At 41.6% G+C, this 19251-nt stretch overlaps 2 protein-coding genes across 2 annotated transcripts; one reads left to right on the plus strand and one right to left on the minus strand.

Moving 5' to 3' along the window:
* Positions 1-605: 605 nt before the first annotated feature.
* On the minus strand, positions 606-14292 carry ireb2 (iron-responsive element binding protein 2). The gene is made up of 22 exons (XM_020079176.2): positions 14176-14292; positions 11807-11893; positions 11432-11597; positions 10748-10885; positions 10393-10635; positions 7920-7989; positions 7646-7829; positions 7264-7403; positions 6866-7037; positions 6637-6737; positions 6225-6341; positions 5929-6088; positions 5638-5773; positions 5273-5357; positions 5023-5179; positions 4685-4809; positions 3872-3976; positions 3584-3726; positions 3101-3248; positions 2836-2958; positions 2310-2495; positions 606-1480 (listed from the first exon to the last, which is right to left on the minus strand). Exons 1-22 carry the CDS (start codon positions 14198-14200, stop codon positions 1370-1372), a joined length of 2922 nt encoding a protein of 973 aa, XP_019934735.2. The 5' UTR covers positions 14201-14292; the 3' UTR covers positions 606-1369.
* A 545-nt stretch (positions 14293-14837) lies between these two features.
* On the plus strand, positions 14838-19038 carry slc25a44a (solute carrier family 25 member 44a). The gene is made up of 4 exons (XM_020078134.2): positions 14838-14977; positions 16448-17146; positions 17396-17523; positions 18699-19038. The coding sequence occupies exons 2-4, from the start codon at positions 16522-16524 to the stop codon at positions 18888-18890; spliced, it is 945 nt and encodes a 314-aa protein (XP_019933693.2). The 5' UTR covers positions 14838-14977; positions 16448-16521; the 3' UTR covers positions 18891-19038.
* The last annotated feature ends 213 nt before the right edge of the window (positions 19039-19251 follow it).

Here is a 19251-nt window from a genome sequence, read left to right on the forward strand (position 1 = left end):
TGCAACACAACCCCCAACAGTTGAGTCAGAGATCTGGGTAAGTTATTCTAATAACGGCTTATGTCACCAAGACAGACATGAAGAGTCTGTAACATCCTGTCTAACTTTCAACATTGTGTTCTTCAGACCCAACTGAAGCTGATCACCTGATTGAGTCATTGCGTGAGTCATGTGCTGTGGTTTTCTCCAAGACTGAGACATAAATGTTAATGTGTGAAAATCTTAAATAAACTCAACATTAACGCTGATGATGCTGAACACAGATGTAGGTGGTCAGGCTCAGGCTGCAGAATGGGAACAGCCTGGACACAAGTTCAAGGCATCAGAGGGGATTCAGCAGTCTGATCTCAAAACCTGCTGCTTTCAATCATACCTAATAAATATTACATCAAAATGACAAGTGGAACTGTCAACATCACAATAACTGCCTCTCACCTCAGCATCAGTATAAAAAACAAAATGTAAAGTTAACATTGTTGCACTTTGATGATACTCAGGGTTTAAACACTGGTTGTTTTAAACATGTACTTTTATAAATAATAAACCGAACCTTTAGCATATGATGCTGTGTGCATTGGTATGAACAGATTCTTTAGCAGAAAAGCTTGTATCATTGACCTTTAATGTGATGTTGATGACTGTCAGTTGAAGTAAGAACCATGCTAATGCAAGGAGCAAAGAAACAAATAACATCAAAAATAATTACACATTTTTTCACATAAAAAAAAAAAAACTGAGTATTAGGAGGCAAATTTACTTTTTTAGAAAAAGTTTGATTAAAGGAATTTTGTCATTTATGTACTGGGATTGTTCGGAACAATTCTGATTAAATTTTACTTGGACATTGAGGAAAACAGGCTGTACTGCATTTTTTAAATGTATTCATGCCATAGTACCTAGCACCATCTTAGCGTTTCCAGGCAGGATTGGCTTTGTTTTAACTGAATAACAACAGAAGCAGAGAGGATTCATTTCTTCTTGGCTTGAATGGTGAATGAAACGTCCCCTCGGTACTCTGATGTTTCACTCTCCACCAACAAAAGAAAAAACATGTGTTCAAAGGTCATTGAAGTACAATCTCTTTATTGAGTGCATGTCAGCACTTCTTCCTGCGTTTGTTTTGATGGTCATGTGAGGACTTACAAGGCTGTTGCAAAAGCAGAACCAGCCATGCGTAGTGACGGAGAAGCAGCTGAAACTGTCCTCTCATGACTCTGTTGGTTTGGAGACGTATATATCCAGTTCAAACACACAGACCAATAGTCCAATGAGCCAGTTTCATCAAAGTTGAAGACAAACTAATAATGAGCACTGCAGTTCATGAGCCTGGTGCACACTCTGTAAGCTTGAGGCCAGGCTGCAGGCTGCTTCAGAGTAAAGTCCGTGCAACGTATCGAAGAAGCCCTCCGTGCTGGAAGAAGATAACGTCCGTCTCGGTGTCAAACAGTGCCGTGACAGAGAAGGACTTCCCTTGACTGGTCTGCAAGAAAACAGAAAGAAATGCTTTACGGAGATGCTGCCATGACCCTGTAAGTGCAGTACGTGCATCATCTGGAACATTTAACAGCTCAAGGCTATAGATGTTGCCAGAGCTGAGGGAGCCAGGGCTTAAACCATGTCTGATGAGAGCGGTGATCCTGAACCGCACAGACAGCTGTCTCAGCCAACGAATCAAACAGTGTGTGTGTAACGGAGACAGCTGAGGGGAGGGGGGCAGGGGACATCTCTGAAATTTTTAATTATAGCATGGGTTTGAAAATGAGCACGGCTTTCCAGATTCCCACACACACACAAATGTCATGATGTAGAGAGCATTGACGCAAGCATTGGCCCTGGAACGTCCAAGACAGTTCAAAACACTAGGTGGCATTTTGAGCCATGTTCCACCCATAAATTTAGTTTTAATATATTTAGTAAAAAAAGTGACATCTAGTTTCTCTAGTAGCATTAATTAAAGCAGCATTAATATGTTTAATCAAATAACAGTCATATGGTTTAGTTTACAGCACCACTTTAACTAAATATTCTTCGTCAATCATTTAACTTCAAGAGACTTCAAATTATTTGAAAAAGTGTCAAAAGATGGAAACTTTCATTAAACATGGTCTGTTTTTATCTTGAATTCTGAAAACGATCAGTTCCGTGCTCAGAACAAGCATGTTTTATTAATACTTCCATAAAGAACAATATCTATTCAATTTATCCTATTTGAACAAGTTAATAAAACAATCAGAATAAAAACAAGCAGAAATCTTTCTAAGCGGCGTGTGACCACCATCACAGCGTGGTGTCAGCTGTCTGTTGCTTACCCTGACAGTGAGCTGCTGCCTCGGACTCAGGCTCTCCGGCAGGGTGATGGTGAACCTCTCTTTCCCACTGAGCTCCAGGGAGTCGGTGTTCTGGCCAGGCAGGAATTCCAGTGGCATGATGCCCATTCCCACCAGCTGGTTCTTGTGCAACTTCTCGAAGCTTTCAGCGATGACAGCACGCACCCCCTGTGTTGTCCACAGATAACCGTGAGTCAAGAACACAAGCGAAGGAGTGTTGGAGTAACAGAAAGTGAATATGTCAAAGTGCCAGCCAGGGTTATATGAATACTGAAGTTTACATGATAAACATTTCTATACCCTTAATTGACATGAACATTTACTGCATTTCTATATTACAAATCGATTTCAGAATTATAGTATCAGGAGTTTATATAAAACTGAATGGACTTAAATCCCTCTAGTGTACTAATCGGCAATAGATAGTAAACTGACGTGAGGAAAATGAGACAATATAAGATGCTTGTCGTTGTTTATTGTACTGTCTGTGTACAGTGTGCTTGTTTACCAGCAGGTATGGTCCTTTGGCGACCCAGTCCCTGGAGTTTCCAGAGCCATAGTCTTTGCCTGCCAGGATAATGAGGGGAACACCATCTCTCTGATAGCGATCAGCTGCCTCGAAGACGTCCAGCTGATCAGGAAGACAGCAAGTAATCATCAGCAGCAGGAATGACTTCGCAAAAACAACAAGCTGGCTAGTCAAGGCTGAACCTGAAGCAGTTGACGGTGATGGACACACATGATGCTGCAGCTAAAGGTCAAAGTTGACTCACTGTCTGGCCTGAGGGAATGTGCAAAGTCTTGGGGCCTGATTTGCCGATGAATCGATTTTGGAGCTTAATGCTGGCGAACGTGCCTCTGGTCATCACTGCGTCGTTCCCTCTGCGTGCACCGTAAGAGTTAAACTCCCGCGGCGTCAGACTGAGGGGAAATATTCAAAGTGAAATGTAAATACACTGAACATTCCCATGATCAAAAAAACAGTGAGATTACCAAAACATTGTGTTTTGTAAGGATTTTGTAAATTGGGGAGATGTTAATGTACATCTTTGATATTTACCCAGTGCTGCATTATGTAAGGAACAGCAATTGTGTCTGGAATCGCCATTCAGTAAACCTCTGTTTACATGGCATGTGTGTGGTCCTGTATCTTGACTGTAGTGTGTGCATTCTTATGATTTAAATATTAAAGGTCGGTTACATCTGTCATTATTTTGGTACATCTGGTTTTCCTTTTGTCTGACAGGGAAACTGACCGTTTGCCCAGCAGGTACTTGGCAGCCGCGCTGACCCTAGCGATGCTGCCCGCTGGTGAGATGTGGTCCGTTGTCACTTTGTCCCCAAGGAAGAGTAAGGCATGAGCGCCCTCTATCGAGTGAGGGGGAGGAACATCTTTACTCTGAGAGGAAAGACAAGCAGACAAGAAGCTTACTGACTAAACTGTTAATAGTTAATTACCAGTTGTACAAAAGAAGTGTTACTTCAATAATGGACACCAGGACGCTGTCAGTGTTCCACTCTGTCAGTGATCCACAGACACTTACCAACTTGTTGAAAAAACAAGGTGAGCGGATGTATGTGGACTTGTGATCCCAGGGAAAAAGTACAGATTCCGGACATTCGATGTTGTTCCAAAATGTGTTTCCTTTCTGGAAGAAGGCAAAACAACAATTGTAATTTTTTCACTTGTCTTGAGTAAAACACAAATTAGACAAAGAGAAACTAGAGCTGCTTTTCCACAAGTCAAAAGAAACGATCTGGATGGATAAAATCAGCATTCATTCCAGGTTAAATTACTTTGCTGTAGCAGAGGTTTTAAACAGCGTCGTTCAGCAGTGATGGAAGTGTGACATCCAGGGGAACTTGCTACTTTTGTCAAGACGGCGAGGTGAGCACCTCAGTTTTTTGGTGGGTTTGTGACCTTTAACCACTAAAACGTAATCACTTTATATTTGAGTCAAAGTGACAACTGATTTAAGGTGAAGTTCAAGACGTCTTGAGATATCACATTCAAGAGGACAGCGTGATCTTGACCTTTGACCACCGAAACCTAATCAGTTAATCATTGAGTCCAGGTGAATTGTACCAGATGTAATGAAATTACCTATGGGCATTCCTAATATGTCATATTCACAGTAACATGAGGTCACTGTGACCTTGACTTTTGACTTTCAGTCACCAAAATCTAATCAGTTCATCTTTGAGTTTAAAGTGAATATTTGTACAAAATTTGAAGAAAATCCCTCAATGCATGCTTTAAATATCGCAATCACGAGAACAGGACGGACAACCTGAAAACATAATGCCTCTGGCCACTGACTGTCACTGGCGCAGTGGCACAAAAATTGTTTCCTCACCTCCATCCTCCCCCTGAGATCCTTAAAAATGGAGGAGATGACCGTGTCTTCCTCAGTCTGCTGGACCTCCTCTCTGGAAGGCCAAATATCATGTAGGAACACCTCCTTCCCCTCAGAGGTGACCCCTGCATCAGCAACAAGAAGTCCAATAACAATAAGAAAACACATGTGTCAAATGCTTGAGATTTTTAGAGTAATAGAGACTGAAAATAAAAACAAACAGATAACTCTTTGTGTTATGGTTTCATCTATGTTAATCCTGCTGTATATATCATGAATGAAAGTCCTCAGACTTTAGAGTCACAGCTTAAGATGGATCCTGACGTGTGTCTTTTTACCTAAAGGCTCTTTCTCAAAGTCGATTCCCACAGTGCCTGCAATAGCATAAGCCACCACCAGGGGAGGGGAGGCCAGGTAGTTGGCACGCACACAGTCACACAGGCGGCCCTCGAAGTGCCTGTTGCCAGACAACACCCCACAGGCCACCAGGTTGCCCTGAAACAAAGTACACTCAGTCAGGATTTGATCTGATGTCAGCTAGAACTTCTTACTTTAAATTTGAGATCCACATAAAAAGCTGAATCAAACCTGTTTGATTGCATCCATGACAGTGTCTGGTAACGGTGCTGTGTTTCCTACACAGGTGGCACAACCGTAACCTATCACCTCAAACCTGTCATTGCGTAAAGGAAGAAAAGAGTCACTCAGACGTGACGTGTCTTTGTGTGATGTGGCTGTCACTTTTTTATTCCAAATTCAAACATTCATAGTAACATGGGGAAAGGTTAAAATTCAAACCTTTATAATGGGTTTGAATTCAAAATTTACAGTATAGTTCGTCTCATGATCCAGCAGAGGGCAGTCACTATCAGCGTAACCTTCAGGCTTGTAATAATTCAAGTTCAAGGTATGTGTGTATATCAACGGGCATGTGTGTGTGTACACATGCTTACCCTAGCTGGCTAAAGTAAGGCAGGACTCCACTGGTGCTGAGGTAGTGAGTGACCATGCCACTTCCGGGAGCCAGGCTGGTCCTGATGTAAGGTTTGACAACAAGCCCCGCCTCCACCGCCTTTTTGGCCAATAGACCTGAAGAAGAAAAGAAGAATCACAAATACTGCTATTTGTGGGAAGCACGTGGAAGCAACGGAAAGACAATTAACTTTGGATGCTCGCATGTTAAGTAGGATTTAAAAATCAACTCATTTCATTTCATATTTCATATTTTTCTTTCAGTCCTTCACCTGCAGTCAACATGACAGAAGGGTTGCAGTTGTTGGTGCAGCTGATGACAGCAGCGATGACCACTGAGCCGTGGGCCAGCTGGTATTCCTGACCACAGTGCAGGAAAGGAATGCAGGTCTCCTGCTTGTCCTTGGAGATGTGAAAGCCTTTAAAGCCCACCTTCAAGGAGACCGAAAGAAACAAACAAATCTCAGCTATGAGATGACAAAAACATCCACGATGCATCATACCCACTGGCAGAGTAAAGCAGTGGACATTAATACCAAAAGTTTCACTGTGTTTTTTTTATCGTTACCTTCTCTTGAAGACAACTCTGAAAGTCTTCTTTCATGCTGCTGACTGCCACTCGGTCCTGAGGTCTTTTGGGTCCGCTCACATACGGCACCATGGAGCTCAGGTTGATTTCAATCACCTGCACAAAGAAGAAAGCTTTATTTGACTTAATTACATGAATCTGGCCCCATACTCCTGCAAACAAGGCCATGATGAAACTTTTCCAATTATCACTCCAACTTTTCTGGTCTAAAAAATACATAAGGAATTATTTTTTTCATAAGCTACATATTAAATTGTTGTAGCATCAACTCAAAATGTCCCATTAAGGCAGAACTAACTTCTTTTCACTATAGCACATATATTCTCCACAGCCTCTTTATTATAAAATCAGCTGTCAGGCAGTGTGGCTCAGATTCAAGTGTAAATATTACCTCAGAATACTCAGGGTCTTCTGAGGGGTCTTCAAAGCTTCGGAAAAGTTTTACAGCCTTCATGTAATGTTCCAGCAATTCAAGTTTTTCCTGGGTAAAATCTGAAAAGAAATTGATGTCAGGTTACCAGTGATAATCCATCAAAGCAGGACCTTTGAGAATAAATCCAGCATCAACTGTGTGAATGAAGATACAGTGCACTATTTTTAACTCTTCAGGCAGCACTCACTTGTCTTTTTAAAGTGCTTGAGTGTGACTTGGTCAACGGGGAAGAAGCTGACAGTAGCGTTGTACTCTGGGCACATGTTAGCGATGGTGGTTCGGTCAGGGGCCGACAGCTGGGAGACGCCAGGTCCAAAAAACTCTACAAACTTTCCAGCGATCCCAGCTTGTCGCAAGTGCTGGAAAATCAAAGTGCATTATACTTTACTACTCATATTGGGCAGAGATAGATAGTTTTGCAATTAAATAGTGCTTGAATTTTGATTCCTGATAGATGTTACAGTTCACGTTGCTTTAAGTCCCTGCAGTTCGCAGTGATACAACCTTATTTAAACCCTCTTGTGTATATCTTAGTGGTTCCTGTAGTTTTACAGGTTTATTTAAAGGGCAGCAGAGCAGTTTTACCTTTGTGATGCCAAGTACGATGTCTATGGAGGTGGTGAGGGGGTTGATGGAGCCCACCAGTTTACAGCCCACCACCTGAGGAAGAGTCAGAGACACTGGTTGGCCCAGCATCACAGCTTCTGACTCAATTCCCCCAACACCTTGAGGACGGAAACAAAAACATGGTTTGCACTGTAGAGTGAATGAACAGAAAAGTACTTGCATAACAGCTTCTTCACTGTGTATTTAGGGAGAGTATTACCTATTGATTTTCCTGTACTCTAAATCCTCTAAGTACCTGAGTCATACTACTGTCCACAGAGGAGTAACAACTAGTTCTTGATTAGCTTGACTGACTGACAATGTTCACAACAAAAATGTTAACACTGGTAGAATGTCGTACCCCAGCCCAGGATTCCCAGGCCGTTGATCATGGTGGTGTGAGAGTCGGTTCCCACCACACTGTCAGGGTAGATGAAACCATTGCTGACCTGGACCACTCTGGACAGATACTCCAGGTTCACCTGGTGGACTGCGCCCACGTCCGGAGGAACCACGTTCACATTCTTGAATGCTTTAGAACACCACTGTTTGGCAGACAGAGGAAAAACACAACCGTGAGAAAATCTGTCTCAAAATATGTAATGTAATAAAATCTGATCTGCTCTTTCTGCTACCTTAAAGAACTGAAGTCTCTCTTTGTTTCTGGTCAGTTCCAGTTCTTGATTCTTCAGAGCTGTGTCAGGTCTGAAGAAAAAAACAAAACAAAACACTAAACATAAAGGAGGAGAACATTGTGTCAGTCAGTGGTTACGTTTATTAATGAGACCTGTACGAGCTCTCTGTTGAAGGTGCTAAAGCGCAGTTGTGACACTGATAACCAAGTTAATCTTCAAATTTCAATAAGTGTTTAGAAATGTGAAAACTGAGACTACAGGCTCAGTTATCCTCAACATTAAGATACAGATTCGGAAAAGGACAGAGCCGTCTGTCCATAGTCTGTTCATGGAATCCGTATTTGTGCATTATGGATGCTGACAAAACAGATAAAAAGGATGAAGAGAGTGTGAGGGCAGTGAAGGCAATAGTTTAAGTCAGATGACCAAACTTTTTGAGGAGACTTTGTGAGTTAAGGTAAGAAACTACAGATATAAATATGATATTACTTCGCTCCGGTGCAGGGACAAACAGTTATGTTTCAATCGTTGCATTACTTCCTCTCCTAATTTGATATTTTTCCTGACTTTCTTCAGATAAATGAATGAGCAAGAAAATGAAACAAAAATATGCCACTGCTCATATCTAACACACCTTCTCAGAATGTTTAACATTTGAGGTCTGATTGCTCTTTAACTGCCATTTCTTGAATAAATGAATAAACAAATAAAATAAAACAAATTCAGCAATGCTCACAGGGTTTTCAGTTTACATACTTATCATGTACACTGCTTCAGGGTTAGAGCAGACACACTTCAGACCCGGTCGCCTTGTACTTTTCCTGAGTATCCCACCTGAGTGTTCTCCCTTCCCAATTCCTCGCTGACTTGACACCAACACTAATCACAAGTTATTAACAGTACTTCAAGTTTACATTGTGTTTGTTTATTTCATTCTAGAAGTTATGAGACACGTATTTAAACACACTGAAAAAAAGTCCAAGCTTTTGCGTGCTGTTCACCTGCCACACGAGAAGCACACAGCCAGGACATCAGGATAAAATTGACACTATTGATTAACAACTAAAAAATGTGATCGTCATTTTGTGCCTGAAGAGTGACAGAGACGAGCAGACACAAGCTGCTTTCAGACATGCACTGAACTCTGGGGCTGTCTTTGAGAACGCAAATGTCCAAGAGAGAGGCTCCCGGATTTCTCTGGAGTTCCTCCTACCAGACCCCTGGAACAAAGTCCAGATAAGGTCTGAACGTGCCCATGTAGGAACACAGCAGGCGATCCTCTGCAGGATTCACTGTGAGCGGGTGGCTGTGCTGATGATGTTTCTAATACATGAGCTGTAAACAACAACACCCTGGAGATGTCTGTGTTGTTGTGAACGCGTCTGTGCGGACATTCTCCAGAGTTTATATCTGAAAACAGCAACCTAGACATACAGGCTGCAGACAGGAGAGAAGTTCTTCCTGCAGGTTATCAGTAGTTAAACCAGTATTCCATTTAACCTCATTCAGTACGTATACATGGGATAGCTTGATACGATTAAGCCATATACCGATTTTGTCACCGAACGGACCGCTGTCACTTGTCTGAGTATATATGCCGTTCAGAGAATCGAATAAATGGCCGGTGCATGGCTACGCTATGCGTCCCTGTAGCCCTGTCATCAAGTGGTTGTAGAGCCACTTCCGGTTGACCTATACATCACAGCAACAAACTATCTGGCGACATTTCAAACAAGATCTCCTCTAATGTCCAGAAGTGAGTTGTTGATTTCGTTGAAGCCATGGTGTCATTTGACCTTTTCTGGCAACACTACTATTTATTACCAGAGCCGTCTCCTTCCACTTCCGAGTGAAAGCCCTGGCGGAAATTCTTGAGCATGCGCAGAATGCAAAATTCGATTTAGAAACAATGGCTGATTATACATGGCGTTAGAATGCTGACAATGAACGACTTAGATCTAGGTGTTCTTTTTTCCGATTTTGAGATGTCCGTTATGGTCCTTTTTTTTCAAGATGTTTACATGCATTTTAAAAGTCCAAACTCTGTCTTATATGATCAGACATTTGGTTCTTTGGCTGCATGTAACTCCACTGATTGTTGCAGAGGAAATGCCGCCCCGCTTACCCAGGAAAACATAAATATTAATTCATGGAGATATTACAAAGATCAGCTCTACCTGAGACTGATTAGAATTAATACATGCGAGCCGGGAGCTACAGACTGACCTGCTTACACAGCTGAAACAGTCCTACGGGAAAAAGTGTCTCATATTTAACAATCCTTCACAGAAAGGCAAACATCTGGGGTTTGTTCGCTATAACTGACATTTCTTAAAATACATGAATAAGCAATTAAAATGAAAAAAAATACAGGAGAGCTCATATTTAACAAGCCTTCAGAGAAAGTTAAACCTGCATTTAAAGTTTTCCTCTATACTTTACATCAACAGCCCCTCAGTTCTCCACAACTTACTCTGACACAGGTTTCAGGTGGAAAGGGCAGAGGAGGGGTGTGTTCTCGATCTGCTGGACGGAGGCTGGGGGTTGACCCGGGGAGGATGGAGGGTCATTGCAGGCAGCTTTACTACATGTGCCCCGCTGGCCTCCGCACTGTGAGCCTCCTCTGGACGGAGGCCTGGAGGGTGTGGAACGAGAGGGCCCCTGGCTCTGGTTTGGGCCATTCCCTCCACCAGGGTTTGGAGCATTCTGTATGGCACTGTGAAAACCAGAGAGAAAGATTCATAAATTATATTAGTGTTTTCACTTGAATAAAAAAAACTCTCTAACTTAATATATAAAAAAATTTAAAAAAGCAAATGCAAACAAACCATTTGCTATAATCAATCTGTAATGAGTGGTCTACAATGAGGTCTGTGGGGCATTTTGGGTTGACCAGGCTGGGGTCCACGCCATGTTTGGCAACAGCATCCCTCATGGCTGCCAGGTCCACCATGGCAGGAATACCACTGAAGAAAAATAATTAAAAGACCACACGTTCAGTACAAGGACGACTATAAATAAAAAAGATCTAATTAAGTAGACTGTATAATTCTCATCTCTACATTATCCAGTGGATCAGCAGTGTTCCATAAAACCCATCACTCAGCCATCTGCTCTGACTTCTCTAATAAAGAGGAAGCTAATCACATCTCTGTCATTTCATTTACTGAAAATCACATTGAGCAGTGAATGTCTGATGCCTCACTTTGCTTCTCTGAAATATTATACAGCAGAGAGACCTGGTGTAAAGCTCTTTGCAAACCAGGTCGTAACAATTTCGGACGAAAACTAATGTGTGTAAAACTAAATACATCCTCACGTCTTGTCAGTCACATTTACACATTGACTCCAAAACTTTCCTTCCTCAGAAATTTGTTTTCCTGTTTTTAATATGTGGCCTCAGTGCTAGTGGCTAATCAAACTGGAGCACTGACATCCTGAAAAGGAAGAGATCCAGATAATTGTACTGCTCCTTGGTCAAATTGAGCAAATGTAAACCCTATGAAACTCACGTGAAGTCCTGGAGCAGGACTCGAGCTGGAGAGAACGGAACCTCAGCTTGATTCTGCAGCTCCTGCCAGTCCAAGAGGTTCTCAACGTCTTCTTTTTTAGTGTAAAAGCCATCACAGTTACGAATCGCTGCCTCCAGTAAGACACGGATGGACAGAGGCAGCTTGTCTGCAAAGAGAAAACAAAAAGAGAGGTGGTGATATAAATGCTCTCTAACACCCTTTACATGTTGACATGTTTATGCTTCTACTCTGGAAACATCAGTGCAGGAATACTATTATCTGAACTTCTCTGTGTCCTGTGCAATGTTAGAAATACAACAAGAGAAGAGGGAACATCTCTGTGCTCTTTCATTAAGTCAGAGGGTCTGAACTCACCATATCGTGGATCATTTAATTTCTGTGGATTGAAGAACTTGATTGTGCCATCTTTCAGTGTGTCAATTAGATGGCTATATGGGTGCTCTGCAGAGGGGAAACAAACATTCATTAGAAAAGAGACTCATGCAAATCAAAAGTTCGTGTTACAGGACCAGGACATTTCTACATATGATCGACTCAAATCCACATTTGTGTTTCGGACAGTCAGCCATCTCACTAGCGTTTACCTTGTGGGGATATCCACAAAAACAAAGGAGATCAGGGAAGGATACACCATTTAAATCTGGGTGAGACTAATACTATGTGAGCACATCATGCTGGCTTGGTAAGTACCATGTACTGATAATGATTTGTGGCTAAGCAGTTTGTTTCAAAAACATCCCAACTTTGCTTTTGATTATAATGTGAATGAGTTTATTGGAATTGACAGGCAAGAATACAAATGCACAATTATTTTGTTCCTTCTCCACACAGGAAGTGGTTACCTGCATTCACTTGCTGATCAGAGCAATTTATACTTAAAATGTATAATATATCCAAAATAAATTACAGATTAGTATCTCATATGTTAGTTTTGGACAAAACACTAGATATTACAGCTTGTAGATTTCTTGACTTGATGTAAAACCTAAGCTAAGCAAGCACAGCAATGTCTTTGCTTTATTCACTGCTCTCAACAGGACATCATGCTGAAATTCTGGCTCTCAGGTTACTGGCTTTTGTGATTATGATGAGACAGAAACAGCAAAGAAAGCAGGCCCTTAATAATGTCATCAATATAAAGCATGCTGTGTAGTTTTTGTGACTAATCTACTGAAAAAATCTAAAAAAGAAGATCGTCCTTGAGAACAATTCTGCAAACCTGTAGTCAATCATCTTCTTCAGATGAACCAGAAAAAGAAATGTCAGGCAAACATGATAGAGTGGTTCAAAAGGGGAGAAATAATATAAGGCTTATCTTATCTGTCTTACCTAATTCAACTTAGACAAATGAGATAATAAACCATTGTTAACAACACATTATTTATCTGCAGTATTTCCTCTGGTGGTGGGGCCCCGCAGAAAGAGCATTATCACTGCGGCTGAAGACAAAGGCAAATCAACTAAATGATGTGCAAACCAAACAGGAAGTACATATTTTAAGTCTCATTAGATTCAAATTTCACACGTTTAAAGAAATGTGGTCTCTGAATGTGCCTTCATGAATTACTCTCTATGAAATCACTCATATCTTGCAATGTCAAAGAAAAGATTCCTGGATCCACCCCTGATTCAGATCTTCACCAAAATGTTACGAGTTCACGTCTGACCCATTTATCATCCTTCCACCAAATTTCGTGGTAATCTGTACAGTTGATAATTATCAGTGTAAACAGATATGAACACGTTTCTATCGCCCAGCACTATTTTCTGTACATGACCTCTTTAATTCAGGTAATTGACAGGCAGCTGGCGACACCTGGCATGTCGATAACGTCTCCTTACTCTTTACATACCAACCAAATCAAAACTTTCAACAGATGCAGCTTCTGTGCTCATCTCTCTTAAATATCAGTATGCAAAAAAATAAAGAAAATACACAACATGCTGCAGAAAGACAGAATGATGCAGTGACATTTGAAACACATCATGACAGGAGGAAGAGAACCTGATCACCAGACAGATACTGAAAGAGACTGAGCTTGCAGGAACCTGTTCCCACTAAAGCTGCAGGGTTAAACTTGGCAGAGTCCAGTGGAAGGTGGAAATAATAATAATAATTAGACAGGCTGAGGTGAAACTGAGCGGATACTGTGTTTGGATTAGGAGTTTTTTTTTTATGAGAGACAGACTGATTGCAAATACACAAATATAACCGTGATACCACACAAAGACAAGCTCGTTGGATTCAGGTGTGACAGATGGAGACAATGGTGTCTGAGGACATTTCATCATCCCCTGGTGACAGGCTCTGGAGCAGAGGCTAATGCTGCTAACGCTGCTGCTCCTTATCGCGGAGCACACTGCCGTTTCTTATCAAACCACGAGCCGGACGTCTTCGGGAGATAGCAGGGGAGAAACCGATGAACACGCAATTCAAGCTAAAGAAGCGAAAGAGTCGTTAGCTTGAGCAAAGACGCCTCCGGCTCGTGCAGCAGGTTAATGCGGCAGCTCGGGTATTTGAAGAGTGAGGCTAACGGAGCTAGCTGCGGTTAGCTTCTGTGTCTCCAGCAGCTTGATGGCAGTAGACTTTATGGAACGTTAGCTACAATACAGCGACGGCCCTTCACGGGAGACTCGTGTCCGGTTCACTCGGTCACTGTGTGGCAGAGGCTGGAAGTCAGAGCGGCTGTGTGCGGTGATGTTAGCAGGAGACAGCTCTTTACCTTGGACTGGGGAAGTGAGCGCCATGATGACTTCTGAAATCAACACGACCCACCCGCAGCAATGCACAGCGAGACGCCGTGCCCACCAATCAGAGCGGAGAGCCCCCACCCCCAAGCCACGCCCACTCAGCATAACCAACAAAACAACATGTAAATAGTTTAACAACTTTCTTTTTTAAATGTTTCTGAGACATTATCATTATTATGCACTGTCTATCACTGCCTGTTCAAGTGCTTGCAGCTTTAAATGTTTCTATTATTATTATTATTATTATTATTATTATTATTATTATTATGACAGAGCCCACTGTAGCTGCCCTTAAACTTTGAAACAGTTACCCTATTACTATTGAGTTCTCCCCTTCTCTTGACATACAAAAGACCAGACTGAGGACCCTTGTGTGTTGTTTTGAGTGCCCTTAAGTTGTTTTTGTCATCACATTTTAATTTAAAATGTTATTTTATTCTTTTCATGTATTTCACATTGTCTTCTTTTATCACACAGCGAACTGTGGTTGTTATTAAATGTGCTTTATGAATAAACCTGACTTTAAAATGTGAAGTTTGTTTAAGTGTCATTTACATTTTAGCCTGCTGGGGTTAGTGGCACGCCTCGAGCATCATCACAGCTAGACTACATAAGCAGCAGCAGCAGCAGTAGAAGGAGATGTGACAGGTCATAGTAGTAGTGATGGAGAGATGAGCCCCTGATGTCAGGACAGGCTGTATGAGTTCAGCACAGCAGCCCGGCTTCACGACTGCTACTGTGGGAAAGGAACCAAAGCTACACACACCCTAACAGGTGAAGTTTAAACTCTGATGTCTTTTATGAATATTAGTATTTCTGAACATTTCAGACTGAGCTCATCACACATTTACAAACTTTCCCCTCTCTCAGTAGAAACAGTATCACTTGGGTGAATTCGGGTAGTCTGGGAAATTTCTTTGCAATTTGGATTTCTGTGACTCTGATATCTGTTTTACACATTAGATAAACATATTATACCTTTTGATAAAACTTTAAGATGTTTTCTTACCAGACAAGAAGAGAGAATGGAGATATCATACTCAGAGAAGACATGGCACAGCTTTTGGCATTCTTTGTGCCAAAACAGAAAATTCTGCCTGAATTTGATGATCTGGGACAGGTCACTTTGTAATCTTGGACTTGTATTAGGCTTTGGAAAAACATTAATCACCTTGCTTTATGCATGCTGTATAAGAAAAAGTACACTATTTAGAAAGGAACTTCGCTAAAATAAAGAAACTTAAAATCACCTTGAAACATTCTATTAAAGGTGTATAACATTTAAAGAAAATCAATTAAGATTTTAAGAGTTTATTCATTTGGTAATTTCGATTGTGGCTACTCAGAGAACAAACAGTCGGTGAGAGATCCATCACTATCGATCACCCCATCGTCTTCTCCCTGGCTGCAGACCAGACAGACACTGAGCTAACTGACTGTGTGCTAGTTAGTTAACCAGACAAGGACAGACTGTATTTATACCATTAACTCCTTGTCTAACAACTGCAGACCATATGCTACATCTATTTAGTTTATCTTATTTTTTTACTTCACAAAGTCGCTAAATGCATATTTCCCCCATTTAGATAACAGGTATTAAAAAATACAAAGACGTGAAAAATTTCACTTAAAGGAGAGGGTGAGGTGAGGGGTGTTCAGCTGCAACATGCAATTTCAACACTAGATTCAAAATTCTACACACTGTACCTTTAAAAAGAAGGAAAGAAAGAGAGAAAAAGAGATACAAAATGTGTGCAGGCAAGTGCAAGAGTTAGTTAAAGGCTGAAGCAAAGAGAGTTATTTTAGATTTTCTTTCAAAGGCATTCACTGAACTAGCTTCTCTATAGTTCAAATATTTATTTCTCAGTAATTTGATCATTATTTACATCTCACTTTTGGATGTCACCATTACTGACTCCACCGACAGAAGTCACTGTTTCTTCTCCCCCACATGCAATGTTTCTTTTGCCTCATAATCTCAAACTGTAATATTTCCTTCTCTATGCGAGGACATTCAGAGGATTTCAACAAATAAGACAAAAAATGTTTTAGAAACAGCTTATCAGTCCTATTTTTCATTTTCTTTCAATCAACTAATCAATTAATTGACTAATATATTCAGCTCTGATCTGTTACTGTGATGTTTCCTGACAACAGTCAAATATTAATATTCTGAATAAATAAATGAGTTTGTGACTTCATCTGATCATGGAGTTTTAATAAGCTGAATGTTCCTGGTTACAGATATGACAGCAGATGGAGGGTTGATGACCGTAGACACTTGGCTTTAACAGTTCAGTGCTGCCCTATACGGCACCATGCAACGAAAAGGTGAAATCGAAATTATCGAATGGGAGCATCTGGACAAGAGGAAGTTTTTCTCCCTGAATGTATTGTTAGCCTTAACCACCCGGGCCACAGTCTATCCGACCAACGTCATCCGAACCCACCTCCAGGTGCAGAGGGGAAAGAGCCTCTACTCCGGCACCTTTGATGCTCTCTGCAAGATTGTGTGGGCCGAGGGCGTGCGTGGCCTCTATCGCGGATTCATGGTTTACACGCTCTCCATCTTCTCAAAACAGGCTTATTTAACCACCTATGAAGTGGTACGCAAGTGTGTGTCCCTGCACACATCCAATAACACGGTGAAGTCGTTGGTGGCAGGGGGGACAGCGTCCCTTCTGGCCCAGACAATCAGTGTGCCCATAGATGTAGTGTCTCAGCACCTGATGATGCAAGGACAAGGGAAACACCTGACCCGCTTCAAGACCAGACCCGAAATGACGTTCAAGGGCAGATTAACATTGGGGCAGACGCATGCAATTGTACGGCAAATATTTGCAGCAGATGGACTCAGGGGCTTTTACAGGGGCTATGTGGCGTCCATACTCACATACATCCCCAGCAGTGCACTGTGGTGGACTCTTTATCATTTTTATACAGGTAAATCCACACCTTGTTGACTGAGGTTTCTCATTTCTTTTCATTGCTGCTGCTCGCCTGTAAGGAGATCAAAATCTACCTCACTGCTTGATTTGGTATAAAAAGACCAAAAGATAGACACATATAAAAGTGTACACGAGAAAATCAGAGCTTTTAGAGAAATGTAAAATCTACTGCATGATCAACAACGATACAAAGCTCGTGTTGAAAAATGTATTTACACTGTTTTCATATCATTTCCGTTTATAGAGCAGATGTCCTCGCTGGCACCCCGTGAGTGCCCCCACCTGGTTGTGCAGGCGGTTGCAGGACCACTGTCTGCAGCAACTACCGCCATCGTCACCAACCCAATAGACGTTGTCCGATCCAGAATGCAGGTAAACTCTGAAAGCCATCACTGTGCACCACATGAATGCTGAAATTAGGAGATCTTCATGGGAGACAAGAACAAATCACCTAATTCTTTTTTTTTTAATATATATTTATATATAAGTACATTTTTCTAAGGTGGTTCCCATTAATTGATGAATGAAAACTAAACCTTGTAAAGTGGAATGATCGGTATTGGCTCTATTAGATCACAGTTGTCAGTGGGAGGTGTTGAACTCCATCTGAAGCCACAGTGCGATTTGTTTCGCCACAGGAAGCTAATGTTTTATTTTCCTCCTCACTCGTACTGGTTGGAAGTGAATGGGAGCGAAAGATCACCACTGAAACATTTGAAAATGTGTGTGCCCTTAAGACATTAAGGCCCGGATGACCCAGAACCTTCTAATTCCAACTGAGGACATTGTAATTGTCCATTAACGTCTGAAGGAGAGATCATATTACTCCTGTCTTAGCTTCTCTGCATTGGCTCCCTGTAAATGAATGAATAGAATTCAAATCCTGCTCCTCACAATCAAAGCCCTCAAGAATCAAACCCCTTCATATATATCAAAGAGCTCTTAACACTGTATTGTCCCAATAGATCGCTTCTCTCCCAAAGTAAGCAGCTCCCACTCTGGGTTCAGGAGTCAAACACCATCTCTGCATTTAAGAAAATCTTCTGTCCAGATCCTCAATTGCTGATTGGTTCAGGGCTCATCCTCCTTGTCCTTTGACTTGAACTGAGATCACATTGTCATATTATACATTCACACATTCAACATAACACCAGTCTATTTCTCCAGAATCATTCAGTGTTTTCCACAGAATGGTTCGCTCCATGCAGGGATCTCTCAACACAAGATACAGCTGCAGTCAACTTTTTCTCTGTAGCTACTCAGTGGTTTCCCAACACTCTCAACCTGACTGCACTTCAACATCAGTTTCAGTCTCTGGACATTTCTAAACACACACATAAGAAAGCGGAACTCACATCTTCCTCAGCAGAAGGACTAAAGTTTTCTAAGCACTATAAAGATTTGTATCCTTGTTGCCTTAAAGAACTGAGACAGAAAAGTCAGTCATGACCTTGAAATCAGAAGCTGACAAGACAGAAGACGTTTCAATCTTCCTCCCTTTTTTTGCACATCATTTTGATGCTTCAACACTTCCTTGTCCATTAAAGGTGGAGGGACGATCCTCTCTTATCAAGACGTTCAAGCATCTGGTGGTGGAGGAGGGCGCCTGGGGGATGACCAAGGGGCTGTCGGCCCGCATTATTGCCGCCGTTCCCACATCCATGGTCATCGTGCTGGGATACGAGACTCTGAAGAGACTGAGCCTGCGAGATGACCTGGTCGAGTCCAGACACTGGTGAAAGGACACATGGAGTCAGAGCGGCCCTGCACCAGGCATCATCTCAGGGGACAATGACCCGTATGTGTCTCCACTCTTCAGACTGTTTTGTATTAATACAGTATTTATACTGCATGATGAGAGCAAGGGGTGATGTTTTGCAGGTGCATGTGAGATTAACAGGTGTTATTATATATTATATTATTATTTCTGTTTTCCTTTTGCCAAACCTGTTTCTTCTGCTTTTTTGCTATACTGATACTGCAAAATGTTACTGCCAAAATGAAAAGCACCATGTAAAAATAATCTGCATGTATGCCTCTCAACTGATGCATTGAAAAATGACAACAGGCTGCTTGTTACAGGAGAATGGACAACTCAAG

The sequence above is a fragment of the Paralichthys olivaceus genome, chromosome 7, assembly GCF_024713975.1.
Source record: "Paralichthys olivaceus isolate ysfri-2021 chromosome 7, ASM2471397v2, whole genome shotgun sequence".
NCBI lineage: Eukaryota > Metazoa > Chordata > Actinopteri > Pleuronectiformes > Paralichthyidae > Paralichthys > Paralichthys olivaceus.